The following is a 27,302-nucleotide window of genomic DNA, read 5'->3' as shown; positions in this document are numbered from 1 at the left end:
TGGTCAGAACCCACTGCTCGGAAGAGAACATCTAAGCTGAGACTTGAAAGCTGAAGAGGAGCCAACCATTCTGAGTGGGGGGTGGGGGGTGGGGTGGCAGGAAGCCAGCGAGCAGCCAACTCCACAGTCTGTCCTCACCCTGTCGCTTCTGGGGACAGGTCTGCAGCAGCTGCAGTTATTGCTTATCCCTGCCCGGGGTGTGCAGGAGACAAGTACGTCCAAGTCCTGCCTTCCCAGTAGTGTTGCTGGCTGCGTTTGAGTCTAAGCTTCACAAAATTTCAAGAGAAAGAGAAGGGCCCCTCCCACACCTGCTCACCCTCCTTTCTCTTGGGTCCCAGTTTCTCTCTAAATTCCCCCATCTGCTAAGTGAAGCCTGAAATGTCTTCAACATGTGAACATTAGTTGAAACCACAAAAAGAGATAAAAGGCTTTAAAAATGCAAATGAGTGGGAGAATTAACACATTAGTGTGACTGTGTAAAATGATCAGCTCTTTTCCTGAACTGATTTGACTAGAGAGCTGCAACACACAGGGATCTTATAAGCAAGAGGAAAGACCAAGGGTGTTGTGGTCCATGGGGTACCAGGATCAATGTCACGTGCCTCACAGTTTTGTCCAGGGCCTGTAGTTCATCACTGTTCCAAAATCATTTCATGCTGCTCTGTGACTCTCAGCAGGAAGTTGGCACCGGAAGGGCAAGGTTGGGAACCATCTGCCCAAATTGGAGTGCTGCAAGTAGATGGGCTCATGGGGAAAGATAGAGGGAGGAGAAGATGAAGGGCAGTGTCTAGGGGCATTGATATGGGCAGGAGAGGGGGAAGGAGATGGAGAACAACAGACCCAGAGAGCTGACAGAACCAGAAAAAAAGTGTTGTAGCATAGCAACTGAGGGAAATGTTCAAAGAAAGGAATTGGCCAATTATGTCAATACAAAGGGACTGTTTCTCAAAATGTGTGAATCAGAATCACTCAGAGGGATTGTTAAGAATTCAGATTCCTAGGCGTCAGCCACACCTGGTTTGGAACCTCTGGCACTCGGGCCAGGAATTGGTATTTTAATAGGTGCTCAGGGAGTCTGACACGTGTTCTAGAATAATGTTTAAACACGTGATACGTGGAATCAGAGCCAGATTTTGGTTCCTTCATTTGATCTGTTGGGCAAATTATTAAACCTCTCTGAGCCTAGTTTTTTTTTTTTAACCTATAAAATAATACCTCCTACATAGGATTGATATAAGGATCACCTTCACGTGAGATTATATTTATACATATTTAAACTCTATTTGTAGTGCTGAGCACAATGCTTGGAACACAGTTAAAAGTCAATGACTGTTAAAGGCTATGGAATTTGAGAGGAAAGGAGTAATTCTAAACTTTCTAGATAGTTTCAGTAGAGCAGCCTGGGAAATTTCTGGGAATTTAAAAAAAAATGCATGGTTAGGAAGTAGAAGCTGCAAGGGAGGATTACAAGTTCAAGGTCAGAAACATTTGCAGCGGGAGGAGAGACATTTGGGTTGGTAGAACTGGGCAATGTTGGTGAGAGAAAGGTTATTATTAGTCTAGCAGGGATGGGAGGATGCTTCAAGGACAGAGGAAGAGGTTTCAATGGCACAGATATTGGAGCAGTAGGAAAAAACAGTTAAGCGTAGGAGCTCGGTCCCAGAGAAAATGGGAAGGAGGTCTAGAGGACAGGTAGTGGGGTGGGTACAAGTTAGAGAAGCTAATCCATTTCCTCTGACATCAGCGAAAAGAATGAGAGCTAGTGTTCACCAAGTGTGAATGCTTGTCCAGCAGCATTAGTAAACCAGGAACTTGTTAGAAATGCACATTTACAGCTTCTGGGGCTCAGCAATCTGTATTTTAACAAGCCTGCAGGTGATTCCAGTGCACCTGCAGTCTGAGAAACACTGAATTTGGGACGAGTCGCAGAGGCAGGGATTTTTGAGACAAAGTTATGTAGTGCTTTGGGCAGGGCTTTCTGCTCAGTGTGAGGGCCATGGGGATGAAGTGGAGGCTGGAGTAGCAGAGAAGGAGGTCTGAGACAACAGTTGTAGGTAGGTGCTAGAGTCAGCTAGAGATACATGCAAGGATTGCTGAACTACACAATGCCATAAGAAAGTTTGTCTTACTGTAACAGCACATCTGAATGAACGAGGAAAATAATGCAAAATATTCAAAAAGCTATATGTATTGAGATTTTATAACACTGAAATACCAAACACTCAATTATGCAACATTAGGGAAAGAGTCAAAAGAGTCCCAAGGTATTCAGTAACACCTTGTGAAGACTATGAGACAATGAAGGAAAACATCTATGATACAATGCTGAATGAAAAAAAAAGCCTACAATAATGTACATATGTATACTGTAAATTTACTGAAAATAGAGCACTCTTGGAGGTATGATTGGAATTTTAAAATAGATAGGTAGATGGCCAAAGGCCACTGGGACCAAGGACATGGCTACTGAGCTTCTCACCATGGACGAAGTGGCCATGTTAGGTGTAGTTAGTCAATGAAGACTTCTGGATAAGAAGGGCTTTAATCTGAGAGTTGAAGCTGTTGGGTGGTATAGGGGACCAGGAGCTGCTTTCCAACAGACTCAATGGCTCGGAGCCACAGCGTAGAAGATAAAAGCATTGAGGTTTGTTCAGAGCCCTTGAGGCCACTGACTTGTCTAGGCCAGAGGAACGCTGTGGAGAATAACAAGAGATGACCTTGCAAAGCTAGGAGGATGACATTTTAAAAACTAAAACTTTGGACCCAAGGCCTGCCAAGTTTATAGACGCTATTGTGAGCGTGGGCCGGCATATTTGAATCTGAGCAGTCCTGGGAAATGTGAAACCAGGGCTGTCACATTGGATCAGCAAAATAACTTCATCCAGGAAAACATTTACAGTTGGAGACGTCAGTCCCCAGGTATTTTATAGATAAGGAAAATGAAGGCAAGGGAAGTTAAACAACTTACCCAAAGTCACACAGCTTTAAAGCTGCAAAGGCCAAGGTTAAAGCTGGATTTCCACCTTTTTTTAAATTTTAATTTTTTGTTTTTATTGGGGGATACTAGGGGACAGTGTGTTTCTCCAGGGCCCATTGTCTCCAAGTCGGTGTCCTTCAATCTAGTTGTGGAGGGCGCAGCTCAGCTCCAAGTCCAGTTGCCATGTTCAATCTTTAGTTGCAGGGGGAGCAGCCCACCATCCCATGTGGGAATTGAACCGGCAACCTTGTTGTTGAGAGCTCTTGCTCTACCCAACTGAGCCATCTGGCCACCCCTATATTTCCACGTTTTAATGCTATGCTTCCTGGATGAAAGACCCAGAACCCTGGGCTAAAGAATTGGGATGAGGTGTGACAGGTAACAGGGACTCGTGATATATCACTGCCTAGGGAAGCAACATGGTGAGTGGAGTGTTTGAGGAAGGACAGTGATGTGTGAACTGGAAAGGCAGAGTCTGCAGGGGGTGGATCACAGGGGACCAGCTGCAACCTATGGGCATGTGGTTAATTAGGACCTGGACCAGATTGCTGGCTGTGAAATGAGACAGGAAAGAACCATGGAGAGACATGGCATTCCTCACTCTCACTCCACACTTTCTCCAATTTCCTTCTGTCTGTTCCTTAGAACTCACTGCGTTTACCTTCAAGGCTTATTTGTGGATACAACTCAGCACAAATTTTAGCCAGCTTGTAGATCTTTTAGATATTTTTCTCACTAGGTCATGTTCTCTATTTTTCAGAGCCAGTGCTATACCCACTGGAATCAGACCCACTAGAACCGTGAGTAGCTCTCAACTTAATGCTTTCTACAAATGATGCGGCCTTTAAATAGGAAGCTGAGAAACAGGGGTCCTAGAGTGTGTCCCCCAAATATCACTCTTTCTTTCCACTTCTGGCACCTCTGATACTCCCTCAAGCCGCCTGTTGCCTTTTCTCCTATAGGACAGCCACTGGATTCATTCAGCACAAGATGGGAAGCTTCTCATTCAGATCATTAGGACTGAAAGGAACCTTGAGTGTCACCCAGGCTAAGCCTTCCGAGACCCAGGAACACAAGTGGCTGAAGGTGAAAACAAGACCAGAACTCAGCTTTCCTAATGCCCTGTCTGACCTACACCTTTCTCTCTTTCCCCCTCCTTGAAATAAAACCTGAGATAAAGTTCCAAAATGAAAAATTTTAAAAACTATATATAATTTTTATATAAATTTATATATATGCAGATTAGAGTCTAAAGGAGCTAAAGGTATGGTAAATGCATAGAAATGGAAATATCGCCTTAGGCACGTGAACTGAATAGCATCCTCTAAGTTGCATTACTTTAAGAACGGGGGAATGAAGAACTTTTTCCTTTATGTTAGATCTGCTTTTCTTTAGCGTATTACTGTTCCTTCCCTCAGAACTGCATTATATTATTCCTTATACTTGTCTCACTTTCCTTTCCGGACTAAACCTACTGAAAGGCAAAGACCTTATCTTCGCATGCCTCATGCTTCTTTGCATTGTTTTTGGCACAGTGTTTGTTCTTCACAAGGTTTTGGCACAGTGTTTATTCTTCATAAGTATTTGCAGAATGACAGTGCATAAAATAACTAGCATTCGAAATTTTTTGCAACTTTTCCCTTCACCACTTACAGGAGAAAAGTCAAATAGCAACATGAATGTACCACATCCACTGGAGACCGTAACAACCTGCACTTTAAAAGAAATCACCTCAGGAAGCTGTGGACTCAGGCATACTACTCTGAAATCCAAGTCACACAGATGAGTCGGAACAGCGGAATTAAGTCTTTTGAAACAAGTTAAAAATTCAACCCACAGTAATTTTGGCAGAATCAAACAAAAGGTCAGGTTGCATGTAAGCCAATTTCCCTTTCTATAATCAATGAGTTGTTTTGAGGCAAAAAAAAAAAAAAAAAATCGTCAGGATTGGATTTAATGACAATATTTGTAAGAGAAGTGCCTGCTTGTTTTCCTGAAAAAATGAGAGGGACAAAGAGAGCAGTTTCCTAGACTCTTCTCAGATGCTTCAGCTAAAAAGTTAAATGAGCACCAGTGCCAATAATTGAAAATGAGGAGAAAAATTATGCCCACCTCGTGGCACCCGCTGCAGCAATTAAGTAAGTAAACACCTGCTTTCTGCTTCATCTGCCATCAACTTCTCCCTGCTTCCTTTAGGCTGGTTTCTGCTTTTTTTTTGGAGAATAAATTCACCTCATTGCACAAACACACAAACTTGCTCTTTCTGTTTCTTTTCGTCCCTCCCTCCCTTCCTTTCTTTTTTTCCCTTTGGCTAGCATTAATTGGGGCAAACTGAGTGGCAGGGAGATCCAGACAAGCACAGGGTAGTAAAGGCACTTACGTCTCTAAAATCGCGCTTGTTGTAGAGAATGTCGGGGGCAGATGTAACCATAGCACTCAGCTCTGGGATGAGAGTACTCGTGTACATACGCTGCGTGTCCTAAGCAGCCGATTACGCCATCCCTGGGAGACCCTGAAAATAAAGATGTGGATTAGATTTCTGGAAGCAAGATTTCTATTGGCTTCATTGTGAACCTTAGCTATGTAATAAAAGCGAGTTTTCTCCAGAGATTTAGGCTCGAAGAAAGACGTCACCAAATAGTTCTAGGCTGTTATCAGCGCAGGACTAGCGTGAGCATCAAATGAAATGTGAAAGAGGTGACAGTTGAAAAGTTGAAAGGATTATGCAAATAGGAGGCGGGTATTAATGTTTAAAGAGTTCATCGAAATCCATCCAATAGAAACCAGACAGTAAGCACATCCACTGGAAATGAATTAGCATTTTGCGATGCCCTGAGCTACCATTTCCTCTTCCCGTTTTATCTTGTCTGTAAAAGCTGGCTAATGACGCCTGCATCAGAGGCGCCTGGGAGGCTGAAAGGAGACTAAGTGAGATAATGTGTGTGAAGCACCTTGCTCCATGCCTCGTACATAAAAGACCCTTAATAAATATGAATTTATTTCGAGGGGAAAATCAAGCACATTATCCTGAGAATTCTTCCTACTCACAGCCCATCAAAGATACTTCACATTAAATCACACATTTTCAAAAGAGAAAAATTGAAAGGTCACCATTACTGGTACATAAGCAGTGAAGCTGACTTTTTCTCACGTGGAGAAAATGGAAGTGAAACAAAGACATCCATCGTTCAGTTCGTACAGGTCAGAGTAGCAATTCCTCTCTTCCCCTACTAATTTCTACTACTTCAGTTCTCCTTTGGAAATATGAAAGCTGCTTTTGAATTCCCTTTAACACAGCCAGACGACACTGGCAAAAGAGAGATCATAAGAATAGAGAAAGAAATTTTGGCTATAAACAAGAAGTTCCTTGGGGGTAGTGACTGCTTGTCCCTGAGAACTTATCCCAGTTCTACCACTTACTTGCTATGTGCTATTAGGCAAGTTACTTTTCCTGTCCAAAACTGTTTCATCTGTAAAATAAAGGTGATGAGTTGTTATGGCAGAGACTATGTGTTCACCAAATCCTGTTTCCTCTTCTATCTGGCCATATACCTCATGGACATTTCCCAGACTCCCTTGCAATTAGGTAGGGCCATGTGACTGAGTTCTGGCCAATGGGATGTTGGCAGAAAGTGATGCATGCCAGGCTTAGACCTTAAGAAACCTCCCATGGGATCCTCCCTCTAAGCACTCTCTTCCTCTCATCTCCTCTGCTGGTGGGATGCAGAGTCCAGTGCAGGGCTCCAAGGTCCTGGGGAGAGTGGGGCCATGACTAAGCAATCAGCCTTTACCATGTTAAGTCACTGAGAACTGGGGACTGTTTGTTATGGCAGTTAGCCTACCCTGACTAACACAGCAATGGTGAGGATCAAACAAGAGAATCTATTTATAAGCACAGTGTCAGGAACGTAGTAAATGTTTAATAAGTAATAGCTATTTATTATTATGTGGTATCTGCCCTGCTTTAGGTGTAATACATAAGAGTTTTCCCTTCCCGTTTTCACAATGCTATTTCTTTCCTTTGATCCAGTGACCATGGCATCTCTGGATATCTGGCCCTGCTTTGTCTTTAAGCCCGATCACAATGTAAATATGATGCTTTTCTCTGGATCTTGCTTTACTAATAGCATTTTCTTACAAAACATGGGGACAGGGGATATGTCTATTGACATAATAGTGGATCTGAAATGAGTCAGAAGCATGAGGTCGTCCAACTGGCACTGTTCATCACAGCTCCATTTTTGCTTTCCGGACTTTTCCACATGAAGGCTACACGGCTGAGAGTTAAATTAGTTTGAGAACTGACTGGGAGGAGCAGCGCAATCTGCTCCACAGTAGACAACGTTTTGTAAAAACGATTCCTGCCGAATTTTCATGAAACTTTGAAATTTTAATTAGAACCTAGAGAACCAGATGGGTGGCAAAAGGAATTTAAGGTAATGAGGGAGCAAGTGCTCATACACTAAGGTTAAAACCAATAGCCATTTGACTAGGTATGATTTGAGGAGTTCTAGGGGCTTCCCCGGGGGCCCCCAATACCTCCTTCATCGCATGTCGGCGATGCCTGTTGTTCATAACAACCCTTCACAATTACATGTCACTTTACGTAATAGGCCCAATTCACCTACAAGGTAAGGTTATGAGCATGGACATCAAAGCTCCACACACATCAAGGGATCCGCACAGGATCACAAAGCTGGTGAGAGGCAGAGCCAGGACTCTCCTCATGAGTGTGTCCTGACTTCAGGGCTCTTTTCACTATGCCCCAACTACCTCTGTCATTATTAAAGCTTCAGTTCTTTGGGTTAAATGCATCTCCTAAGTAACTGATCATTGAAATAAAATCTTACCTGATTTTATTACAACACTTACCGTGTCAGTGTTGTTCTGGCTGAACTGTGTTTAGCGGGTAGACAGGCAAGAAGAGGGGAAGTGTGGGGAAGTAGATGCAAAGCCCTAGAAATACAGTCTAAAAGCCACTAGGTTAAGGGTCCAACCCCCTTTCAATGCAAATGGCCTTGGAAGAACATCTTGCTGTCATTCACACCTTGTGTCCTAGCAGATCATTTCCTGCCCTCTGAGACCCTGGTTAAAAGGCCCTGTCTGTACATGGCAAGGTAGGAAGGAAAGAAGGAGTAGGGTATAGGATAAAAAACAACTTTACAATTTACTTTATGTTTGCTCTGCCTGTAGAGGGAATCAAATTCTTCTGAAGCTAATAAATCATTTTGATTCCTGAGCATTGGTGTTTTAATGGTACTAATACAGAAACAAAGAAGATCTAGAAATTAAAAAAGCAAATCCCAACCCAATAAGGCTTTATATCACCTTAAAGTATGATCTTTATATTCTAGGAAGAATAGAATTTCTTGTACTAGTCACAGTATACTTTTCAGAAAGTCAAAACCACAAATACTCGAAATGTGTTTATTCTATATTTGTATGAACACATGTCAGAGATTTATTCGACTCATTAGTGAAGGATGGTAAAACTGGTCCCAGAGAATTAGAGGAACTAGAATCATATAAGCACTGGAGAAAGAATGTTGGAAGAAGATGGTTGGATTAGATACAAAATTGCCTAATGTCCTACAGGCAATAGAACCATAATTTGAGAATTATGTATTCTACTTTTTAGAATTCATTTATATCATTACTCGGCACAAGTGTACAAGGACAGAGGTAACTTTGGAATGGGCCTTTGATTAATAGTAAGCAGAAACTCAAGCAAAGGTCCACTCCTCTCTGCCCAGCTCATTATGTAATCCTTGGGCAGGTCTATAAAGAGTCCACTCTAACACTGAGAGGACATGTTAACCTCCCTTTATCTTCTTTCCAAGTTTTGAGTCCCAGTGGCTCGAATTGGGCTCAGGTAGGTCAAACTTTTTCTAGTTCAAATTCTGAGTTGCCTTTGAACGTATGAGTTCGTTCAAACAAGAAGAAAATTAAATAAATGGAATTAACATTTATATTAGTCTCCTAAAGCTACCATAACAAAATACCCCAGACTGGGTGGCTAAAATAGCTGAAAATTCTTTTCTTAAAATTCTGGAGATCAAGGTGTTAGCAGATTTGGTTTCCCCTGAAGCCTCTCTCCTTGGCTTGTAGATGGCTGCCTGCTCGATATGTCCTCACGTGGCTTTTTCTTTGTTGCCTGCACCCCTGGTATCTCCTCCTTTTCTTCTAGGACACCAGCCTACTCTTATGAGCTCCGTTAGGCTTAATTACCTCCCGACAGACCCTATCTCCAAATAGTCTTATTGGGGATTAGAGCTTCAACATATGAATTGCGTGGGAGTGGGGTGGGGGGCATAGAATTTAGTCCGTAACAACATTTATTTAGCACTTGAATGCTCACCCCAACCTGAAGAGATACGGTCCAGGTTTTACAGATGTAGTCCACCCAGGAGGTTAAATAACTGGTCCAAGATAATCCAGGTAGCAGGTGGCAAGGTTGTCATCTGACTCTGGGGAGACCATGTCACAGGGAGCCAGGAGCTAAAGGCAGGCCATTTGTAGGGAAGCTTGGAAGCTCTCTAACTTCCTTATTTTTGCAATTTGTTGTAACGCACTGCCCTTTGGAATAAAATGGTCCTGTGGGCTTGTTGTCTTCTGAGGCAGCAGCATCTGAAGAAGCTGTGGAGACGAGTCCCACGCACAGCCAGGGCTGTGAGAATCAGGATTTCAGGGACCAGCGAGAATGGGAGAAACCAACCACAAAGCTCCCCAAATTCCTGGCAGATGCAAGATGCAAGAAAAGCGGGTATAGGCCTATGACCGGGATTGGTGGGAGAGAAGCCTGGATGGGTCCTGATAAGTTGGGAGAGACCATCTGAGGAGCTTCGCTCATGCCCTCCCTTACTGCTTTATTCAATTCATGTTTACTGAGCTCCTCCTGTGGCCAGCACGACCAGGTGATCACAGGATCCCTTTCTTGATTCTCCCTAAAGGTTCCCTTTAACACTAATAGTTTCTCCTACCTCCACTTCTGAAAAAACAACAACAAAAAAAACACCCTTACTGAGAAATGATCAATTAATTGTCTCATTTTCTGGGGTTCAAATCCTAGCTCTGCCATTGACTATGTTTATGAACTATTTATTTCACCTCTCTAGCCTCAGTTTCCTCATCTGAAAAATGGACATATCAATAACACCTACCTCATAGAGTTGTTATGAGAAATAAATGATATAATGGAATATACATATAAAGGTTCTTAGAACAATGCTCAGTACCAAAGCAAGGCCTAGTGAAGGGGATCAGAGTATGTCACCCTAAATATGTCCCTTTTCTTTAGGATTGTTTTGAGCTGAAAGTAGTTAACTCTCTGCCCTGTCCCTTCCAGTCTAAAAGCAGAGCATAAATTTCCCTTTGTATAGGTAACATAAATTTCCATGTACAAACATGTCTCCCTCTCCAATACCAGAAAAAGAACTTCTCTGGAGACAACTCTTATCACCGGAGAGGACACTTACCTGCATGACAAACCTTACCAACTTACAACTCTTATTTACCATACGTTTCTTAGTCACCATCCCATAACTTATCTACCCCCAGAAAGCCAAAATTCCTTTTCCTCTGTCTAGCCTCTTCACACTTTATCACCCTTTGTTAAGATGATACAAGCATACATCGGAGACATTGTGCGTTTGGTTTCAGACTACCGCAATAAAGCAAGTCATAATTTTTTTGCTGGGGGGACAGGGGTCTGGCCTTCAATTTGTTAAAAAGGCAACATCTGTGAAATACAACAAAGCAAAGCACAATAAAACAAGGTATGCCTGTATATAAGCCCTAAATTCTAACACCTCCTTGAGTCACATTTCTTTGTGAACTCTTGTGCATAAGTCTGTAACTAAACCTTTTTTTTTTTTTGCTTGTTAATCGGCCTTTTGCCAGTTTAATTTGCGGGGCCCAGGTACTAAACCTAAGAAAGTAGAGGAGAAAGTTTTTCCTTCTCTACAAAGGCACAAAACCTTTCTTTCCTTATATGATTTGTCTTGTTTGTCATTATTCTCCTTGTTCCCTGGCTTTCCCTAGAAACCTCTTCTCGGCACCCTTGCCCATCTTTGTGAGGAAAGGAGTGAGGGTTCCCCAGACCTCTGGGAGCACAGGGACGACAGTGAGACACTACTGCTGCAGCCACCTGACCTCTGCAGCAAGGAAGCTGGGGCCCGTGGGGAGGCTGCCAGGATAGATCAAGGCAGTTGGAGCCCTTTGGGTTTAGTTTAAACTTTGCTGACCCCGTAGTCGGGATTCTGTGCTGCTGGTGCTACTCCACTAGCTTGAACATCTCCTAACACAGCCTTCACCACACTTTGTTTCCTCTCGTTTCATTCTCTTCTCCTTTCCTAGGCCCAGGGATGCTTGAGAGCAGGAGCTGCATGGGTCTTGCCCTCTACTGAATGTCCAGTGCCCTGCTGTGCCTCACATGGAGGACACATTGAATACACATTTATTGAATGAATGAACGGCAACAGCGAGGCTGAGTGTGAAATAAGATTCGTTTGTTCATAGTAAAAAAATCCTGTGTTTACTTAGTTCCAGTCTGAGCAGCATAATTACAGCCAAATGTCGGAAGGTGGACACTTCACTTAAGCAAGGGCTGTGTCCATCACAACTCACTTCAACACTGGTCCAGAAGGAAAACAAAAGTGGAAAGTGTTGTTTTCCTGGAAAAACTTTGTCAGCTCTAAACGCTGATGCTTTCATTTAAGAGTCCCTCTGAAATCTGGCTCTACTCTAGGGCAGGAACCGAAGGAAATGCCACTTCTGGGCTGAATTTCTTCAGGGTTCTGTGATTTACCGTCAGATTAGAATGGGGGTACCTATTACACAGGCCTGGTGTTGAGGGGTATAGTCTGGGTCAAGAAGGCAGCCATTCTAGGGGCGGCCGGATGGCTCAGGTGGTTAGAGCGCGAGCTCTCAACAACAAGACCCCCGGTTCAATTCCCACATGGGATGGTGGGCTGCACCCCCTGCAACTAAAGATTGGAAATGGTAACTGGACTTGGAGCTGAGCTGCGCCCTTCACAACTAGATTGAAGGACAATGACTTAGAGCTGATGGGCCCTGGAGAAACACACTGTTCCCCAACATTCCCCAATAAAATTTTTTAAAAAAATCTAAAAATAAAAAAGAAGAATAGAGTCATTGAATATTTAAAAAGAAAAAAAAGGCAGCCATTCTAGTCTGTTCTCCCTCCTCCTCAGGCTGGTTTCTTCTCTCATTCTCCCCAGCACCCCCACCTCCCCACCCCAAGTCATTCTGACAGATTCAGGAGGGGCCCTTATAAGGGTACCTTGGATATCGGAGACAGATCAGAACAATAGCTTACTATGTGTTAAGCACTCTCTTAGTTTATCTCTTCGCCTGAAACCTGTGAGGTAAATACTAATGATCTCCATTCTACAGATGAAGAAAACTAAGGATGAGAAAGTGTAAAACTCTCCCAAGGCCACTCTGCTGGTACATAGCAAAGTCAGGCCTTGACTTGTCATTGCCACACTATATTATTCCCTACTGGATTGGGATGACCTGAGGGGTCCCCAAGTATCCCCAGAAAGCCTCTGGAGCCAAGGATGTGTCAGTCTCAGTTGTTTCCATGCTTCACATGTCATATAAATGAACGGTACTGCACAGACATTTTACACAATACTTGCCTCACATAGAAAAGGCCTCAAGGACTATCCATAATACATATGAGTATATCAATAGTAAAGAATCACACAGTAATCGTTTTGGAAACCAATGGAGTCAATTTGAAGCCAAACTATATGGTCTTGGGCAAGTTGTCCAATCATTATCACCCTCATCTGTAGAGGGAGGGTGATAATGCCTCACTTGCAAGGCAGGTAAGATGATCAATTGAGCACCTGGCCTGGAGGAGACCCAGCAAGCAAGTTTTTTCATTAGTTTCAGGTGTACAAAACAACGCAAGGATTACACACTCACACCCCTCACAAAGTGATAACCCCAACTAGTCTACTACCCATCTGACACCGTACATAGCTGTTACAATACCACCGACTACATTCCCTATGCTGTGCTTTATATCCTGTGACTATATATATATATATATACATATATATATAATCTAATTATAGTTGACATTATATATATAATTTAATCATAGTTGACATTCAATCTGGTTTTATGTTATTTTCAGCTGTACAGTGCAGGGGTCAGGCATCTACGCCATCTATGAAGCGATGCCCCCATCAGTCCAGTGCCCACCTGCACCCTACATAGTCCACAACATTACTGACTATATTCCCCATACTATATTTCACATCCCCGTGACTTTTTTTTGACTTTCTAATCCCTTCAGATCCAGCAAGGACTGGTTTCTCCATGTTCCTTGCTCCACCGCTGGGAGCAGTGGGGGCAGTGCCAAAGGTGGGGCCAGGAGCGGGGCTCATGCAGAAGCCTGATGCTTCCCCACTGTCGATGCCCACCCCTGCCTGGACCAGCAGGGCACTGATCCTGTGGTCATCACCATTTCCGTCATTCCCTTGCCGTTTTCTGGGGTCAAATTCCAAGCTTCTTGGGTCATCATTCCTACCGAAACTAATGGGTGTAATACAGGCCACAAGTCACGGAGAGCAGTGGAAAGCTCTTAGTCCCACCAGAATGAGAGGATAAAAGTCAGACAAAACAAAGCAAAGCCTTTCTAAAGGGATAAGATCAAGCAAAAAGTCTGAAATCCAACATCATGAAGTTCAAATTTCCAAAGTATGAGCAGTCTAGTTGCATGTTTCTCCTTTGAATTTCAGAATCTTAGACCGAAACAAACAAAAACGCAGTTAACGTCTCCTTGAAAGGATAAAGGAGTGTCACTTTTAAGAAAAAAAATAACTGCTAATGACTGGGGAGTGATTCAGGCATAAAGTTGAAGAAGGAAGGAGAGTAATCATATTTTCAACTTTATAGTACAATAAACAAGTCCCACGCTAGCGTAATACCTATCAGAGCGCCACTGCTTTTCCTTAGGATCACCCCAAATTAAATTTATGCTTGTTATATTTCCTAACAGCCATTTTTTGGTTTTTGTTTGTTTGTTTTTGTTTTGTTTTGTTTTGTTTGCTATTCAAGTATAGCCAGTTGGAAGAATGACCTACCATAGCTTTGGCTGCATTTTTGGTGTCTGGTTCTGAAAAATTCAAATATATTTCCAGAGAAAATGCTAAATAGTTAAAAATCATAGTTTATCAAAAATGTTAGGATCATTTGCTTCTACATACTTTTTTATTTATTTATCTTTAAACTTTTAAATTTTATTTTAAGTGTGTTTTTCCAGGACCCATCAGCTCCAAATCAAGTAGCCGTTTCAATCTAGTTGTGGAGGGCGCAGCTCACAGTGGCCCATGGGGGGATCGAACCAGCAACCTTGTTGTTAAGAGCACCATGCTCTAACCAACTGAGCTAATCGGCCGCCCCTGCTTTCTGTATACTTTGATTTAAATTATGCTGTTTGAATTTTGCTTAACTGCAGTATATGTATCTACCATACACAAAATAAGAAAAACAAAGTTTCTCCAAACTTCGATTTTTACAAGGTATTTCTCCTTTCTGAGAAGAGAAATTGGGAAGTTATAGAATGTCAGTGCTATAAAGATGGAGAGACTGAGGCCTACGGAAATGAAATGTCTCGTCCAAGGCCACGCGGCCTCTCCACAGTTCTTGCCAGAGGATATCTGTCAGTTTGTTTGGGGTTCTGTATGAAGAGCATTCAGCTTCCCTGAGTTAATGGATTATTTATTGATTAATGTTCAGAAAAATGCACAAAGAAGTTTTTTATATTCCCCACTATGAGAACGTCTTTTATTCCTTCTCAGTGGAAATCCTAAGAGCATTTTGGGCAGGACAATTCTTCGTTGTGTGTGGAGATCCCAAGAGTTTCAGGATGTGATTATGTAGTCCCATAATCGCAGCCGGGGTGACAGCAGTAATGCCCTCGTGTATTTCCAGACATCTCCTAAAGGCAGTACTGCCCCGAGTTGATACCCACAGCGTCTCCCACAGATGGGGATTCTGAGATCAAAATGATGAGATGTCCTCACCTTCTGCCCTTCCCTGCCCTCCCCAGGGTATTCTGTAATACTCTCCTCATTAAATAATCATTCCTTCTTTCTTTTCAAGGTTTCCTGAGCATCCAGGAACAGCCACAAGTGATGTTTATCCATTCACCACCTTTAGGCATATGGTGCAAGATGAAGCAGGAGGCAGCAAGTCTCAATGTTATCAGAACTCAGAGCATGCAAAGAGCTATTAGCAACTTACTTGTGGATGTGCAAGAACCTGCTCAACATCCTCCTTGCCTTCCCATAGTCTACTCTCCAGTAGGATTTTTGGCAGGGCAACTTTATTCGCACGGGATCCTGAGAGGTCAAACAGCACAAGAGCTTCATTTGAAAACCAGGGCCTAGGTGTTAAGAGCTGCGCCCAAGGTCATACAATTCATCCATGACAGAACTAGATCTTGGCCCATTCTCTTTCTTCTATGTCTCAGAGACTAACTTCCCATATGCCACAGCTTTAGTAAGGATGAACCCTGGTTACATACCCAGACCAGCACCGGGGCCCAGCCCCCACCACCTCACAGAGGTTCTGCACTCACACAGTTCTCGTCTGCTGTCCTGTGACTAAGTCGAGATCATCTTTGTTCCGGGAAACCACTCGAGCAAGGAGACAGTGCTGTGTAGTGACTAAGAGCATGGACTGCCTCCGTTTTAAGCCAGACTGACCTCTTATCTTGGGCAAGCTGCCTCGCCTCTGTGCCTCCATTTCCTCATGTATAAATTGGGAGGCAATAACAGCCAAATTATTCTGTGCACGGCTCTGATTAAATTATAAGGAAAGGGGGTAATGGTTCTAAAGTGCCCACAGCTGTGCCTGGCACATGAGAAACGTGTGTTGAGTGGGAATTGTCATTGTCGTCGCCACCGTCACCATCATTTTCCTCTTCAGTTACATAATTTTTCCTCCGCTGGAAATTTAACGAGGAAAAGCTCAATTTCTCCCACCAGCACGAGTCAGAAGGGTCTTTACCTTTGGAGACACAAGCAATGTTCTCCAATCCATAGCTAATTCAGTTTCCAGTCGATACTGAAGACAGTGATGAAAATGTATAAATTCAGCCTTCGTATATATATATATATATATATTATTTATATATATATAATATATATATAGATAGATAGATATGTATGTATATATATATATAATTATATATATATATAATGTATATAGTTACAAGAAGTGGAGTACAGCATTAGGAGTAGAGACAGTGGAAATGTAACGGCTGTGTGCGATGTCAGAGGGGTCGTGGGTGGGGGAGGGGCGTTGTCACTGTGTGAGGGATATAAATGATAAATGTCTAACTATGACATTGTTTTGTGCACCTGAAACTAATAAAAAAAAAAATTCAGCCTTCTTAACTTTGGTAATAAAAATTAATCAAAACCAAGTTTACTTTTTTAAGGGTAAAGAAAAGTGTCAGCCCTCGTCTCTAAACCATCTTTTCTCTTTGACAAGGCTATTTTCTGTTTCTCCTAGTTAATGTTCATTTAATCAAGGGAATAGAAAGACAAATAAATTGCAGGTCCTGCCTTTTAAAGAGATGCCTTTTTAAAGTAGGACAACTTGCTGCCATTCACCTAGGTTTTGACCAATGACGGGCTTGGAATCTGGTGAACTAAATAGGTCAAGGGCTGAAATCCTACTGGATTCATTGACTCTCCTACTCCCTTCCTTGCAGACCACCACGCTTAAGCGGGGGTTCCTCAGGCTTCTGTACTTTTCCCAGTTCTCTTAGAGCCCAGTCAGTTGTTTGCAATTGAGGAGTGGCTGGAAGGGTATATTAAGTACGTTTTTTAATTTTCTGTATTCTTATGGTTTGACATCTGGGGGCTTACTGACCCGATAGGGACTGCCTCTTCTAGGCTTAGCCAATTCCTAGAGATACTAAATGACTCATCTGTGAGTATATCTTTCCTATGAAAACCAACCAATCCAGAGTCCATATACCCAACTACCTCTCCTACTGGGCTCTCACACACCAGGCCACTACCCACCTGCCCTAATTATCCCAGAGGCAGGCATCAGGCAACTAGGGATGGCATCTATGTCCCAAAGTCCACTGAGATTATTCAAACGAGCTCACTAAGGGCTCTTGTCCACATTTTCCCTTCACTCCTCTGTCTCCTGGCCAATCCTAGTGCTTCTGCATAAGGTCCCCCCGGTGCCATACTTCCTGCATTATACTGAGTGTAACAACTTCTTTCTTCATGACACTCATTTCCATGTCTGAGTCTCTTACCACACATGATTAAAACAAATCTTGGCTACCCTTACAACAAAAAGAAATTAAAAGGGAGACAGAATCAGAGACAAGAGACACTTGGAAAGGGAGGGTAGAACTGAAGTCAGTAAACATGATTAGAAAAACAGGATAATAACCCCTCATACTTGTAAAAGACAAGAGTTGATGAAATACTTTCACAGACATGATTTCATCCAGCCCTTGGCAAAAGCCTGTAAGGTAAGCATTATTAATCTCATTTTACGCAAAGAAATGGAGACTCAGAGAGGTTAAGTGATTTGACTAAGATCTCACAGCTAATAGGTGGCAATGCTGGAATGTGCACTCATATCTACCAGATTCTACAATTCTATGGCTGCCTCCCAGATCAGCAGGGAAAGCAAATGAGAATGGAGAATGGAGTTGTCTATGATCTTATAACCTGGGTATTCAGTCCAGTTGCTTCCAGTGCCCTCTGAAGACAGACTTTGTCTCATGCATCTTTGCATTCCCCAGTGCCTCACGCATGAGTATTCAGAAGTACACACTGAACGAATGAATGAAGAGCAATCCAAAGGCAGGTGAACAGTTCTAAAGCTCCTACAAGCTCACTGACTCTCTCCCACTAGTTCTCGGCTCTGACAATGTCTCAAATGCCGGTGTATCAAATGGATGAAGGAGATTTTGAGGTGCTTCCTGCAGACGACACGGGAGCTTCTATACAAGTAATTTTAAAAGAAGTGGTCAAGAAACGTTCTGTATAGTTTTGAAGAGATAAAGGCCAAAAACACTGTTCTGGAATGGTTTGCAGCTGGCCTTGTTTTTTCTTTCTCCGCAATTCTGACTGCTTAGGAAACTTCTGAGATTGAGAGGTTTAGTCTAAGTGTCTCAGAGTGCCTAAATGCCTAACTACTTTTCATCACAGATGGCTGGACCTAAGACTAATTACTAGTTTCCTTTGCTTTACCAAATAGATGTAATCTACCAACTTTAGCTGTAACATGAAATCTGTTTTTCCATTGACTTCCATCCTACAATTGAGTTGCATTTCATGAGCTAAAACAGTGCATTTTATTGACAATCAGTGGCAGGCAGTATCTCTTCCCTGCTACTACCCTTCAAAACTGAGCTACCCACAGGGTCACTATTCAGTTTTTCTGAATAGTTTGGCCCTACTGTGTGCTTAAAAGCTTGAATTTGGGAATCAGACAAATATGGGTTGAGTTCCAATTAAGAGTAGCTGCATGACTTTGGGCAAAAATTTAACCTTGTTGATCTTTCATTTTCTTATCTGTAAAATGGGGTAATAATAGTACTTACCATACAAATTTGTTGAGAAGAATTAATATACAATTCAAATACATATAATTATATAATATAATACTTATATATTATATGATACATGCATGCAATATATTATGTATTTTATATTATAAATATATAATGTTTGAGTATTAATATAGGAAAGATGAAAAATGTCTTACCTATACACTGGGCATGTAATCAGTATTCAATGTGTGGTAGCCAGAGTTAGGCCCTTTAATTCTTCTGTTCTTGGCTGAGCAATGTGGGCCTTTGTTTTCTGGGCTATGGCTTCTGGTCAAAAATCCCTTTTCATCAACTGACTAGTCCGTCCCTGCTTTCCTTCTAACTCCTGTTTTTCCTCCTTTGACAAAGGAGAGAGACTATGTTCCAGCTCCATGTCCCGATAGCACTTTCACCCATTCATTGAACAATTTATTGAGTGCTATTTCATTTTTTTCTGTCGCTGCATTGACAAACCACCCAAAACTTACTAGCTTAAAACAACCATCAATTCATTTGCTCACAGCTCTTCAATCTGGTCTGGGCTCTGCTGGGAGTTTCTTCTGCTAGTCTTGCCAGTGGTCACTCTTGTGGTTGCATTCACTTGACAGATATATTTAGGGCCGAACTCAGCCTGGATGCTGGGGTGGCTGTGTCTTTTTCTGTACATAGACTCAGAATTTCTAACTCTCTATGTGGCCTTTTCACAAGGAGCCTAAGGACTCCTAAAAGTGCAAAAGCAGAAGCTGCTAGATCTTCTTACGGCTCTGGCCTGGAAGTAGCACAGCACCACTTCCACCAGGTTTTGTTCATTAAAGAGGACCAGCCCAGCTCCCAGGGGATGAGGCACAAGGGCGTGAATACAAGGAGGTAGGGTTCACTGCGGGCCATTAATGTAACAGACTAGCAAGAGCACATTCTCTGTGCCTAATGCTTTGCTAGGCTCATCGATGAACACATCAGACCGGGTTCCTGCTTCCATGGAGCCTACATCCCAGGGCAGTGGTTCTCAAAACTTGAGAGAGTGCATCCGAATCATCTGGAAGCCTTGTAAAAACACAGAGTTTCTGTTTCCATTTGTCTGGGGATGGGGCCCAAGAATTTGTATCTCTAACAAGCTCCCAGGTGATGCTGATTTTGCTGGTCTGGGAAGATACTTTGAGAACCACTGTTCCCGGGTTGCTTCAGGACTAGAATATATCCTCAGAGATGTTAATTCAATTGGTCGGGGGTAAGGACCAGGTATCTGTATTTTGTAAAACATTTGCCAGGTGATCCTAACATGCAGCCAGGTCCAAGAACCACTGCTTTCGAGTCTATTCTGTCTCCCTTTCTCTTTTCTTAAAAGTTTCCTTGGGGAAAAAAAAAAGAAAAGCTTCCTTGAATTAGTCACAATTTGATTCATCTTTATGACCCCACTTAAATATTGCCCTCTTTTAAAACCAGGGTTCTCAAATTTTGCTACGCTTTAGAATTTCATGCAACTTTTTAAAGTCTCGATTCCCAGGTCACACTCCAGACCGATTAAACCAGAACCTCTAGGGATGTGACTGAAGCATTAAGGATTTTTTTTTTTAATCCCCCAGGTGATTCCAAAGTGCAGCCAAGTTTGAGAATGGGTGTTTTAAAACAGTCTTATTGATGTTTTCGCAGTACACATTTCTAAGTTAAAAAACAGTCTTTCCCATGGCAATCTGCAATGTCTTTCTGTGAACACTGAAAAATGCAGAGGATATTTTAACCTAGCATCTTACCTGCTCCTCTGTCTACTCCCACTTACATCTGCATTCATGCTTCAATTGCATAATTACCCCTTAGGGAGACCAGATTTTGCCACATTTGCCACTAAAAAAATTTTTACTCAAGAAAGTGAGGAACTTTTGGTGAAGACGGGGTTAAGATGATAACCCAGTTGCATGCTGGGAATTGTAGTACAATAGTAATACCTAGCCAGTGACGCGCTATGGGCCTCTAAAGAAGCGCCCAATACCCCATCCCACACAGCCCTTTGGAGAGGCAGCATCCAGCAGTGGCTAATGCTGTGGACATCAGGGTCAGAACACCTGGGTCAGATCCCAATGCCACTCCTCACTGGCTGCAGGACCTTGGGCAAGCTACCTCCTAGGCCTAAGTTTCCTTTTCTATAAATATAGAGGAAATAATAATGATATCTAGCCCATAGGTATGTTATGAGAATTAAATGAGTTCATATACATAAAGTGCTTAGCACAGCAGCTGGCATGTAATATGCATCTATACGTGTCAGCTTTCATTATTATTGTCTTCTCAATTTCTCTCTCTCTCTCAGCCAAAGTTCTATTCCCTTGGACCATAAGAGTTGAAAATCTCCTGTCCCCAGTCAGGGCATAAAAGTTTAGCTCTCCTACGAGAAATTATCCAAATCTATTTTTCTAAATTGTCCTCTGGTCATTTCTCTTTAAAAGCATGAGGTGGGGTTTGGGGTGATTGGCTGCGGCAGAGGGAAATGAGATTAGCTAACATATCCTGGCACACATCCCATAGTGAGTGTCCCTTGGTTTTGCCTATCCAACATCCACCCTCTCTGCTTCTGATTGTAGCACTGAAGTTTCTTTTGGGGCACCACCCCTCTCCCACTGTGTGTACTCTTGGTGGGATTGCCACCAAGGTGGTCTGCCTTCCCATGGCAAATAAGCAGGCACCTGACCCAGCTAAGCCCATCGGACTCTCTCCTCTGAGAAGGAACATTGGGATAAGAACTGATTGGGGTGTATTCACCTGAGGACATTGCCCAGTAGCTCCTGCCGCCTAGATCCCCAAACTCCCACAAGTTTCTGCATTTCTGAAGCCTGTTTGGATAGCCCTTCCTTGGATTTTCAGAGTCACTCTATCACCATGGCAATAAGGTCTTTTTATGTTTAAGATGGCAGTCAATGTCTGTCAGTTTTCACCAAAGGGTCCTAAGTGACACACTACTTCCAAGCAATCTCTAAGATCTGGTCCTCTGCTCATTGCCCTTTCCCCACTTCTCATCTAATTTTGGTAGTTATCAGTCGTTGAATGCCTTCTTTGTGACATGCCTTTTACATGCGTTATCACTAATCTGAATATCAACAATGAAAAGATGGTATTACTTTTACTTTATCAATATAGAAAATGAGGCACAGAGAAGCTAAGCAACTTTCCCAAGGTCACACAGCTAGTAAATAACAGAAAGCATAGTCCAACACGTCTAATTGCTGCCCTAAGTTCAGTAAGTGAAATTTATTGGAATTGAGATCAGCATTTCTCTGGTATTTCACAGATTCCTGGGATGGATGAAGATGTTTAGCATCCTCTATTGTAGTTTCTTTCTTCCTTCCTCCCTTCTCTCTCTCTCTCTCTCTCTCTCTCTCTCTCTCTCTCTCTCTCTCTCTCTCTCTCTCTCTCTCCCCCTCTCTTTCTTTCATAAACCAATTGTAAGAAACATTGTACATCGATTCTGCGCGCACACACACACATACACATAGAGAATGGAAACAAAGATTTCACAAAGCAATAGTTTAATCTCTTATAGGTGCAATCCAATCCAATTTTGGATTCAAAACTATTTCATTCTTTAAAATTCTGCTTATACAATCTGCTTATACTAGATTGATTTTGCAACTCACTAATGCATCTGACTCTCAGTTTCAAAAACCCTGCTCTATTGAGAAAGCTGCTTAAATTGACACCAGTTTGCATGTCTGAGTGTTTGTAAAACGAGGCAGGGCCAAGCTGGATCTTTTAAAGTCTCATAATAATGATTTGTTTACTTGCACAATATGTGTTTCCTAGGCCGCACCAGCCTGAAGGGAAAACTGGGATCAGAATCACGGCACAGGCTGTTCCTCTCTCTGCGTTCATTGGCTCTCCCAGAATCTCCAGCCTCTCCACAAAGACCCCTTCCAGTTTCTGAGGCTGCCTCGGGAACATTGCACATGTGCTCCTAAGCATTACGCCCTATCCTTCATTTTCCTTTCCTTCTGCTCCAGCTTCCTGATGGGATCATTTGTCAGTTCCTCTGATGTCTGTGGGGCTGTCACTGCTGCTGGGCCACTAAGGTGGACATGCTTTTGGTGGAAAATCCAGTGACTTTGACGATGCCTGAGCCGTGAGCCTGGATGGAGATGCTGTTGGCCTCCCATCTTACAGCAGCTCTGGTGCCACAGCTCTGTGTGTAGTTCCTCCTGGCGTTCAAATGCAGTGCGGTGGTGCCCATAAACTAGAGAGAACCGCCTTTGTTACAGGGATCCCAAAGTAGATCTCCCTCACTCTCTCTCACTTAAACACATTCAAGGGCAGGGGCTAAAAAAAAAATCTCCACCTTGTTTTCACAGCCACCTTCTTTTTTCTCCAGCTCTGCACTTTGTTCTTGGACCAAGTTTGGGTGTTGCTACCCTCGCCCAAAATGATGAATTCTTTCTTTCCCGGGAGTCTCCTTGGTTCCTCCATGTGAATAGATTCTTGGCAGGGCCACAGTCTGTCATCCTGCCCAGAAGTGTCTACTTCCTAGAGTGAGCGTAGACTTCAGCTAAAGCCATTTTTATTTGAGAGCTTTGCTTCCCAGGAGTCACATGTTCAGAAGTCAAGCCCTGTTGCAACAATTACGATGATGATGATGACGACAAATCTTTCCGCTGTATCAGACCCCCTCGCTAAGCACTTTAGATACATCACTCAATACTGTATTTCTCCAAATAATTCTCTGTGGTACATGCTATCATTCGGCTCCTTTTGCAGAGGAGGAATCTGTGGCCTAGAAAGGTTAAATAACCAGTCACAGGGCTGGCTCAGTGCAGAGCCAGCCCGGGACCCTCTCAGCCGCTCCTCTGCAGCTGGGTCTGGGGGCCAAGCTGCCTCAGCCAGGCCCCAAGCCTCCCTGGGCCTCTTCCCAGCTCTGGTTTTATCCTTTCTAGGCCCCTGTCCCTGAGGTCCCCACCGTAATCCACAGGTGGGTTGCCAAACCGTATTTAAAGGCCTCCAAGTGGATTGAAACCTCAAGCTTCCACCCTCCCTCTCCCCATATTCTCTCTGTGCCCTCCAAGGGCTTCCAGAGGAGGAGACATCTCAGTCGGGAAAGGAAGCTTCATCAGCTATACAGCCCCCGCCCCAGGCCCCTCAAGACTTCTAAAGAGCAACCTGCTCTCCTCTCTACAGCTGCCTCCTCAGACCCAATTCTGGAGCCAGGAAGTGGTTTCCCCTTCCTCACAGGCCATCGGCATTCTGCATTACCCGGGGAAAATGCTGCCTGAGTTTAGTGGGTGTTTTAATTGAATAGGGAATTCAAGTCTGGGCTGAAATGCCATAGAAAAAGAAAAAGTTACTGTCTTTTCAGAATGCCCATTGTAATTTGTCCTTAGAGTTCCCTCCTCACCCCCCCGCGCCCCCACCCCGGCTATGGTCCTTTTTCCACTTGAGCTGACAAACTGAACCACCAGATAAATACAGCTGCAAAGTGAATAGTTATGGGTATGATTTCTTTGCCTCATTCATTCACTCTCCTGGCTTAACCAAGCCAGAAAGTTTAAAAGACCACTCACCCTTTCTTTGACTGCACCCACAGAGCACAAAGCCAAGGGCTGATCAAGCAATCTTGATCATCTGATGCATTTGAAAGTGAAGCACAGGGGGTGAATTATCCTCTGTGACTTCGTGGAACAGTTTAACCAAGAATCTTGGTGCATGCAGATTCATGCAGACTGGTGGCTCTGCCACTCCCCCTCTGTGTCACCTTTCGGTACTTCAGTTTCCCCGTCTGCAACACGTGGGGGCTGGATCTGAGAATTCCCAGGTCCTGAACGTTCTCGCGGTCTTTATTTTACAGTTCCAAAATGCATCATTCACGAGTCAGATAATTTAGGGGGTGGGTGACTGTTTGCATAAAAATGATCCTCTATAAAATTTTCACCACATAATTATTTTATGGAGCAGGTTTCCACTGTGTCCTTGAAAAGCAGGATTCAATTTACAAAAATCTGACTTGTAGCCAACTTCTAAGTGACACTTTTACTGTCTCAAGTGGGACTTGCCCGCAGGTCACGGTTTCTAAACACACTGATAATTCCCTCCCTCCAGAGAGTCCTTAACAGTGAAGCATTACTAGAAGCCATTCTAAAATCATTACTTCTCTTGAATTGAGTTATTTTGTTTCTTTTCTGTAAAAAACATATTTACAAACCCTCAAAAACTGCCTTCTTATAATAATCTAATGGTCCTTTGGAAACACAAACACAGATTCTATCACTTCTCCGCCTACCACACTCCGCAGGGGGCCCACAGGCCTCCTGGGTCACAGTCAGGCCTTTGCAGATGCTGTTCCCTCCACCGGGAATGTTCTCAGCAGCCATCTCTTTCATTCCCCCCTACCTGGATCTTGTTCCTTCTTCAGGGAATCGTCAACTCCCTTTGTTGTAACTCTGAGGTGTGAGCTGCAGTTTCTTTGGGTGAGCACGTCCTGACCATGAGTAACCTCTGTGCTCTGTTGTCTCACACGAAGCCATCAGGGTTGCTTGCTCACTGCGCGCATGATGCTGTCCAGACACTAGATTCACCGCAGGAGCTTTACCTTCAAGGAGCCCACAGCCTTCTGGATAAACAGACAGCAGTCAAGTACAAGAATGAGCCCGACCACTGCTGCCTGCCCCTCACAGGGCACGGGTTGTGCTATCAGAAGGAAAGGGTAGACTGTCAAAGCATCCGGCTCCCAGGGAGGATGGGTTTATGTCCTCACCATACATTTGCTCTGTTGGCCTCCTCTTCTTCCGTCCTAACGGTCTTCCCACCCTCTTGGTCTGTACTGCACTGCCCCAATGCCGGGGCCTCTTATTTTTTTCTTCTTTAAATGAATTTCCTTCCCCATATCTGCATCCTCTTTCCCAAGAAATATGAGTAACATATCTTACCATTTTGATTTAATGTTCGTAGTATTTATGGAACGTCTATATTTTCATCCCCATTTTACAGACCGGGGAATAGATCCAGACACAACATCAGCTAGTTCTCGGCACAAGTGGAACCTCAAAACCAGGCCTCGGCTCTTAGTCCAGTGTTTTCCCCACCTTGTCTCAGCCTCCTGGGCTAAGCCGGGCCTTTTGCAGAGCCCCGAGAATCTAAAGTTGGCTGCCTCCTGCTGGCAGGGAATTCCTTCCCAGCTTCTGGTGCTACTGCTACAGAACAGAGAGTTCCAGAAGCCAGGAGGGTGGATGGTACACAGAGGCAGTATATTCTTCTTTTTCCCTCCCTCACCATGGAAGGAGAGAATGTCTTACACATTTAGAGGGGGAGGGAGGATTATGAAAACCAATAATTCATGACAGTTGATAAGTGTCAAAAAAGTATTTACTCACATTCATTCCCTGAAAGTCACATTCTCCATGTGTTCTTATTTGTCTTTCAACGATGGCATTAGTCGGGTGGACTCAGCAAGATATATCAAGGTTTTAGCCAAATGCTGCAGAGGGAGAGAGTTTTGTTTAACTTCATTTTTCCAGCCAGGGCTGGCTCCAAAGCTAGTGTTTCTGACTAGGTTGTTTGCCACATGAAAAGCAAATTCCCAGAGGTTTCTGAGATTACCGAGATCCCATGCAAGCTGACTGCTGCCACCCACCCGCCCACCCACCCACTAATAAGACATAATGCCATCCTATTTTTGGTAACAATTAAAGGGCCTCCCGGTGCAAGCAGAAAGCTGTTTATTTGCTGTTACATCACTTCACTTTGCCTTCGAAGGCTGGTCTGTATTCGGTGTTTTCGTGGTGATGCAAGTCAGCTCTCTCCTCCAGCAGTTGGATCCCTCCCATCTCACAGCACCTCACAGGTCTCTTCCCCGAGCAGTGCATTGCTGGAGAGAGGAGCAGCTCACGAATCAGCTGCAGGTCCCTGTTTTGAAAAGCAGAGATACAGAGGCAAAGGAAAAGGGTGGACTCCTATGTGACCTGGTCTCAGAGCAAGACAATCACCAGCTGAATTCCAGAAGCCCTGTTCATGTTTGGGGAGATTTTGTCGACTGCATGGAATCAGAGAGAAGCCAAAGGATGGGAAATGCCTGCATCCCTCTGAAAAGAATTGCTTATTTCCTATGTCTCTTATCTGCGCTTTTGCTGACTGAGGGGAAGAAGCCAGCGAAGCCAAAATGCCCTGCCGTGTGTACTTGTACCAAAGATAATGCTTTATGTGAGAATGCCAGATCCATTCCACGCACCGTTCCTCCTGATGTTATCTCATTGTAAGGCCCGTAAGCATTTTGCTATCTAATTTACGATTTTAAAATTCCAGCCAGTGTATTTGGGGCTTTGCATGTATTGGGAGAAGGGCATAGAGAGAGAGATTGATTCCTCTTGCACGCTTGGCCATTTGACAGTGCTAACATTTTGCTGCATTTAGAAATTTTGATTTTGATTAGCTGTTATGGAACATGCTTAGATCCCCCCCACCCCTGAACATTATTATGAGAAACCTGTGGCAGATTCATTTTTCCTACTCCATCTGGGAAGAAACAGTATCGTACTTTATAAAATTGTGTCAAAATAGTGACTGTTTTGCTAAACCGGATTAACATAAGGTTTGTTCTGTGTGTGTGTATGTGTGTCTCTTTGTGTGTGTCTATTTGTTGGTTTTGTTTTGTTTGTTTTCTTTCAGATCCTTTGTGAGATCTGGTTTTACTGAAATCTCAGAAGGGAGTTTTTTATTCACACCATCGCTGCAGCTCTTGTGAGAAAT

General features: G+C 43.3%; 1 protein-coding gene and 1 long non-coding RNA gene across 5 annotated transcripts in view; one reads left to right on the top strand and one right to left on the bottom strand.

Annotated features, from left to right (window-relative positions):
• Positions 1 to 26,028, bottom strand: part of LOC117035818 (uncharacterized) — a 28,973-nt gene extending 2,945 nt beyond the window's left edge. Inside the window, exons 1-3 of one of the 4 annotated variants that reach the window (XR_004425275.1) lie at positions 25,931 to 26,028; positions 24,951 to 25,170; positions 5,358 to 5,489 (exon numbers count right to left, since the gene is read on the bottom strand). This is a non-coding gene — a long non-coding RNA (uncharacterized LOC117035818). Of the gene's footprint in view, positions 1 to 5,357; positions 5,683 to 6,397; positions 6,529 to 24,950; positions 25,443 to 25,930 lie in introns of those variants that run through there. The other 3 variants (XR_004425273.1, XR_004425274.1, XR_004425272.1) reach the window with 3 other exon arrangements.
• A 238-nt stretch (positions 26,029 to 26,266) lies between these two features.
• Positions 26,267 to 27,302, top strand: part of LGI1 (leucine rich glioma inactivated 1) — a 35,248-nt gene continuing 34,212 nt past the window's right edge. The window contains exons 1-2 of the mRNA XM_033129867.1: positions 26,267 to 26,808; positions 27,222 to 27,293. Of these exons, the coding sequence (XP_032985758.1) occupies positions 26,342 to 26,808; positions 27,222 to 27,293 (539 nt within the window). The 5' untranslated portion in view covers positions 26,267 to 26,341. The remainder of the gene's footprint in view (positions 26,809 to 27,221; positions 27,294 to 27,302) is intronic.

This window comes from Rhinolophus ferrumequinum, chromosome 16 (assembly GCF_004115265.2).
Source record: "Rhinolophus ferrumequinum isolate MPI-CBG mRhiFer1 chromosome 16, mRhiFer1_v1.p, whole genome shotgun sequence".
Classification (NCBI taxonomy): Eukaryota; Metazoa; Chordata; class Mammalia; order Chiroptera; family Rhinolophidae; genus Rhinolophus; species Rhinolophus ferrumequinum.
The sequence above is the reverse complement of the archived record's forward strand: the minus strand, read 5'-3'. Positions and strand labels throughout refer to the sequence as shown.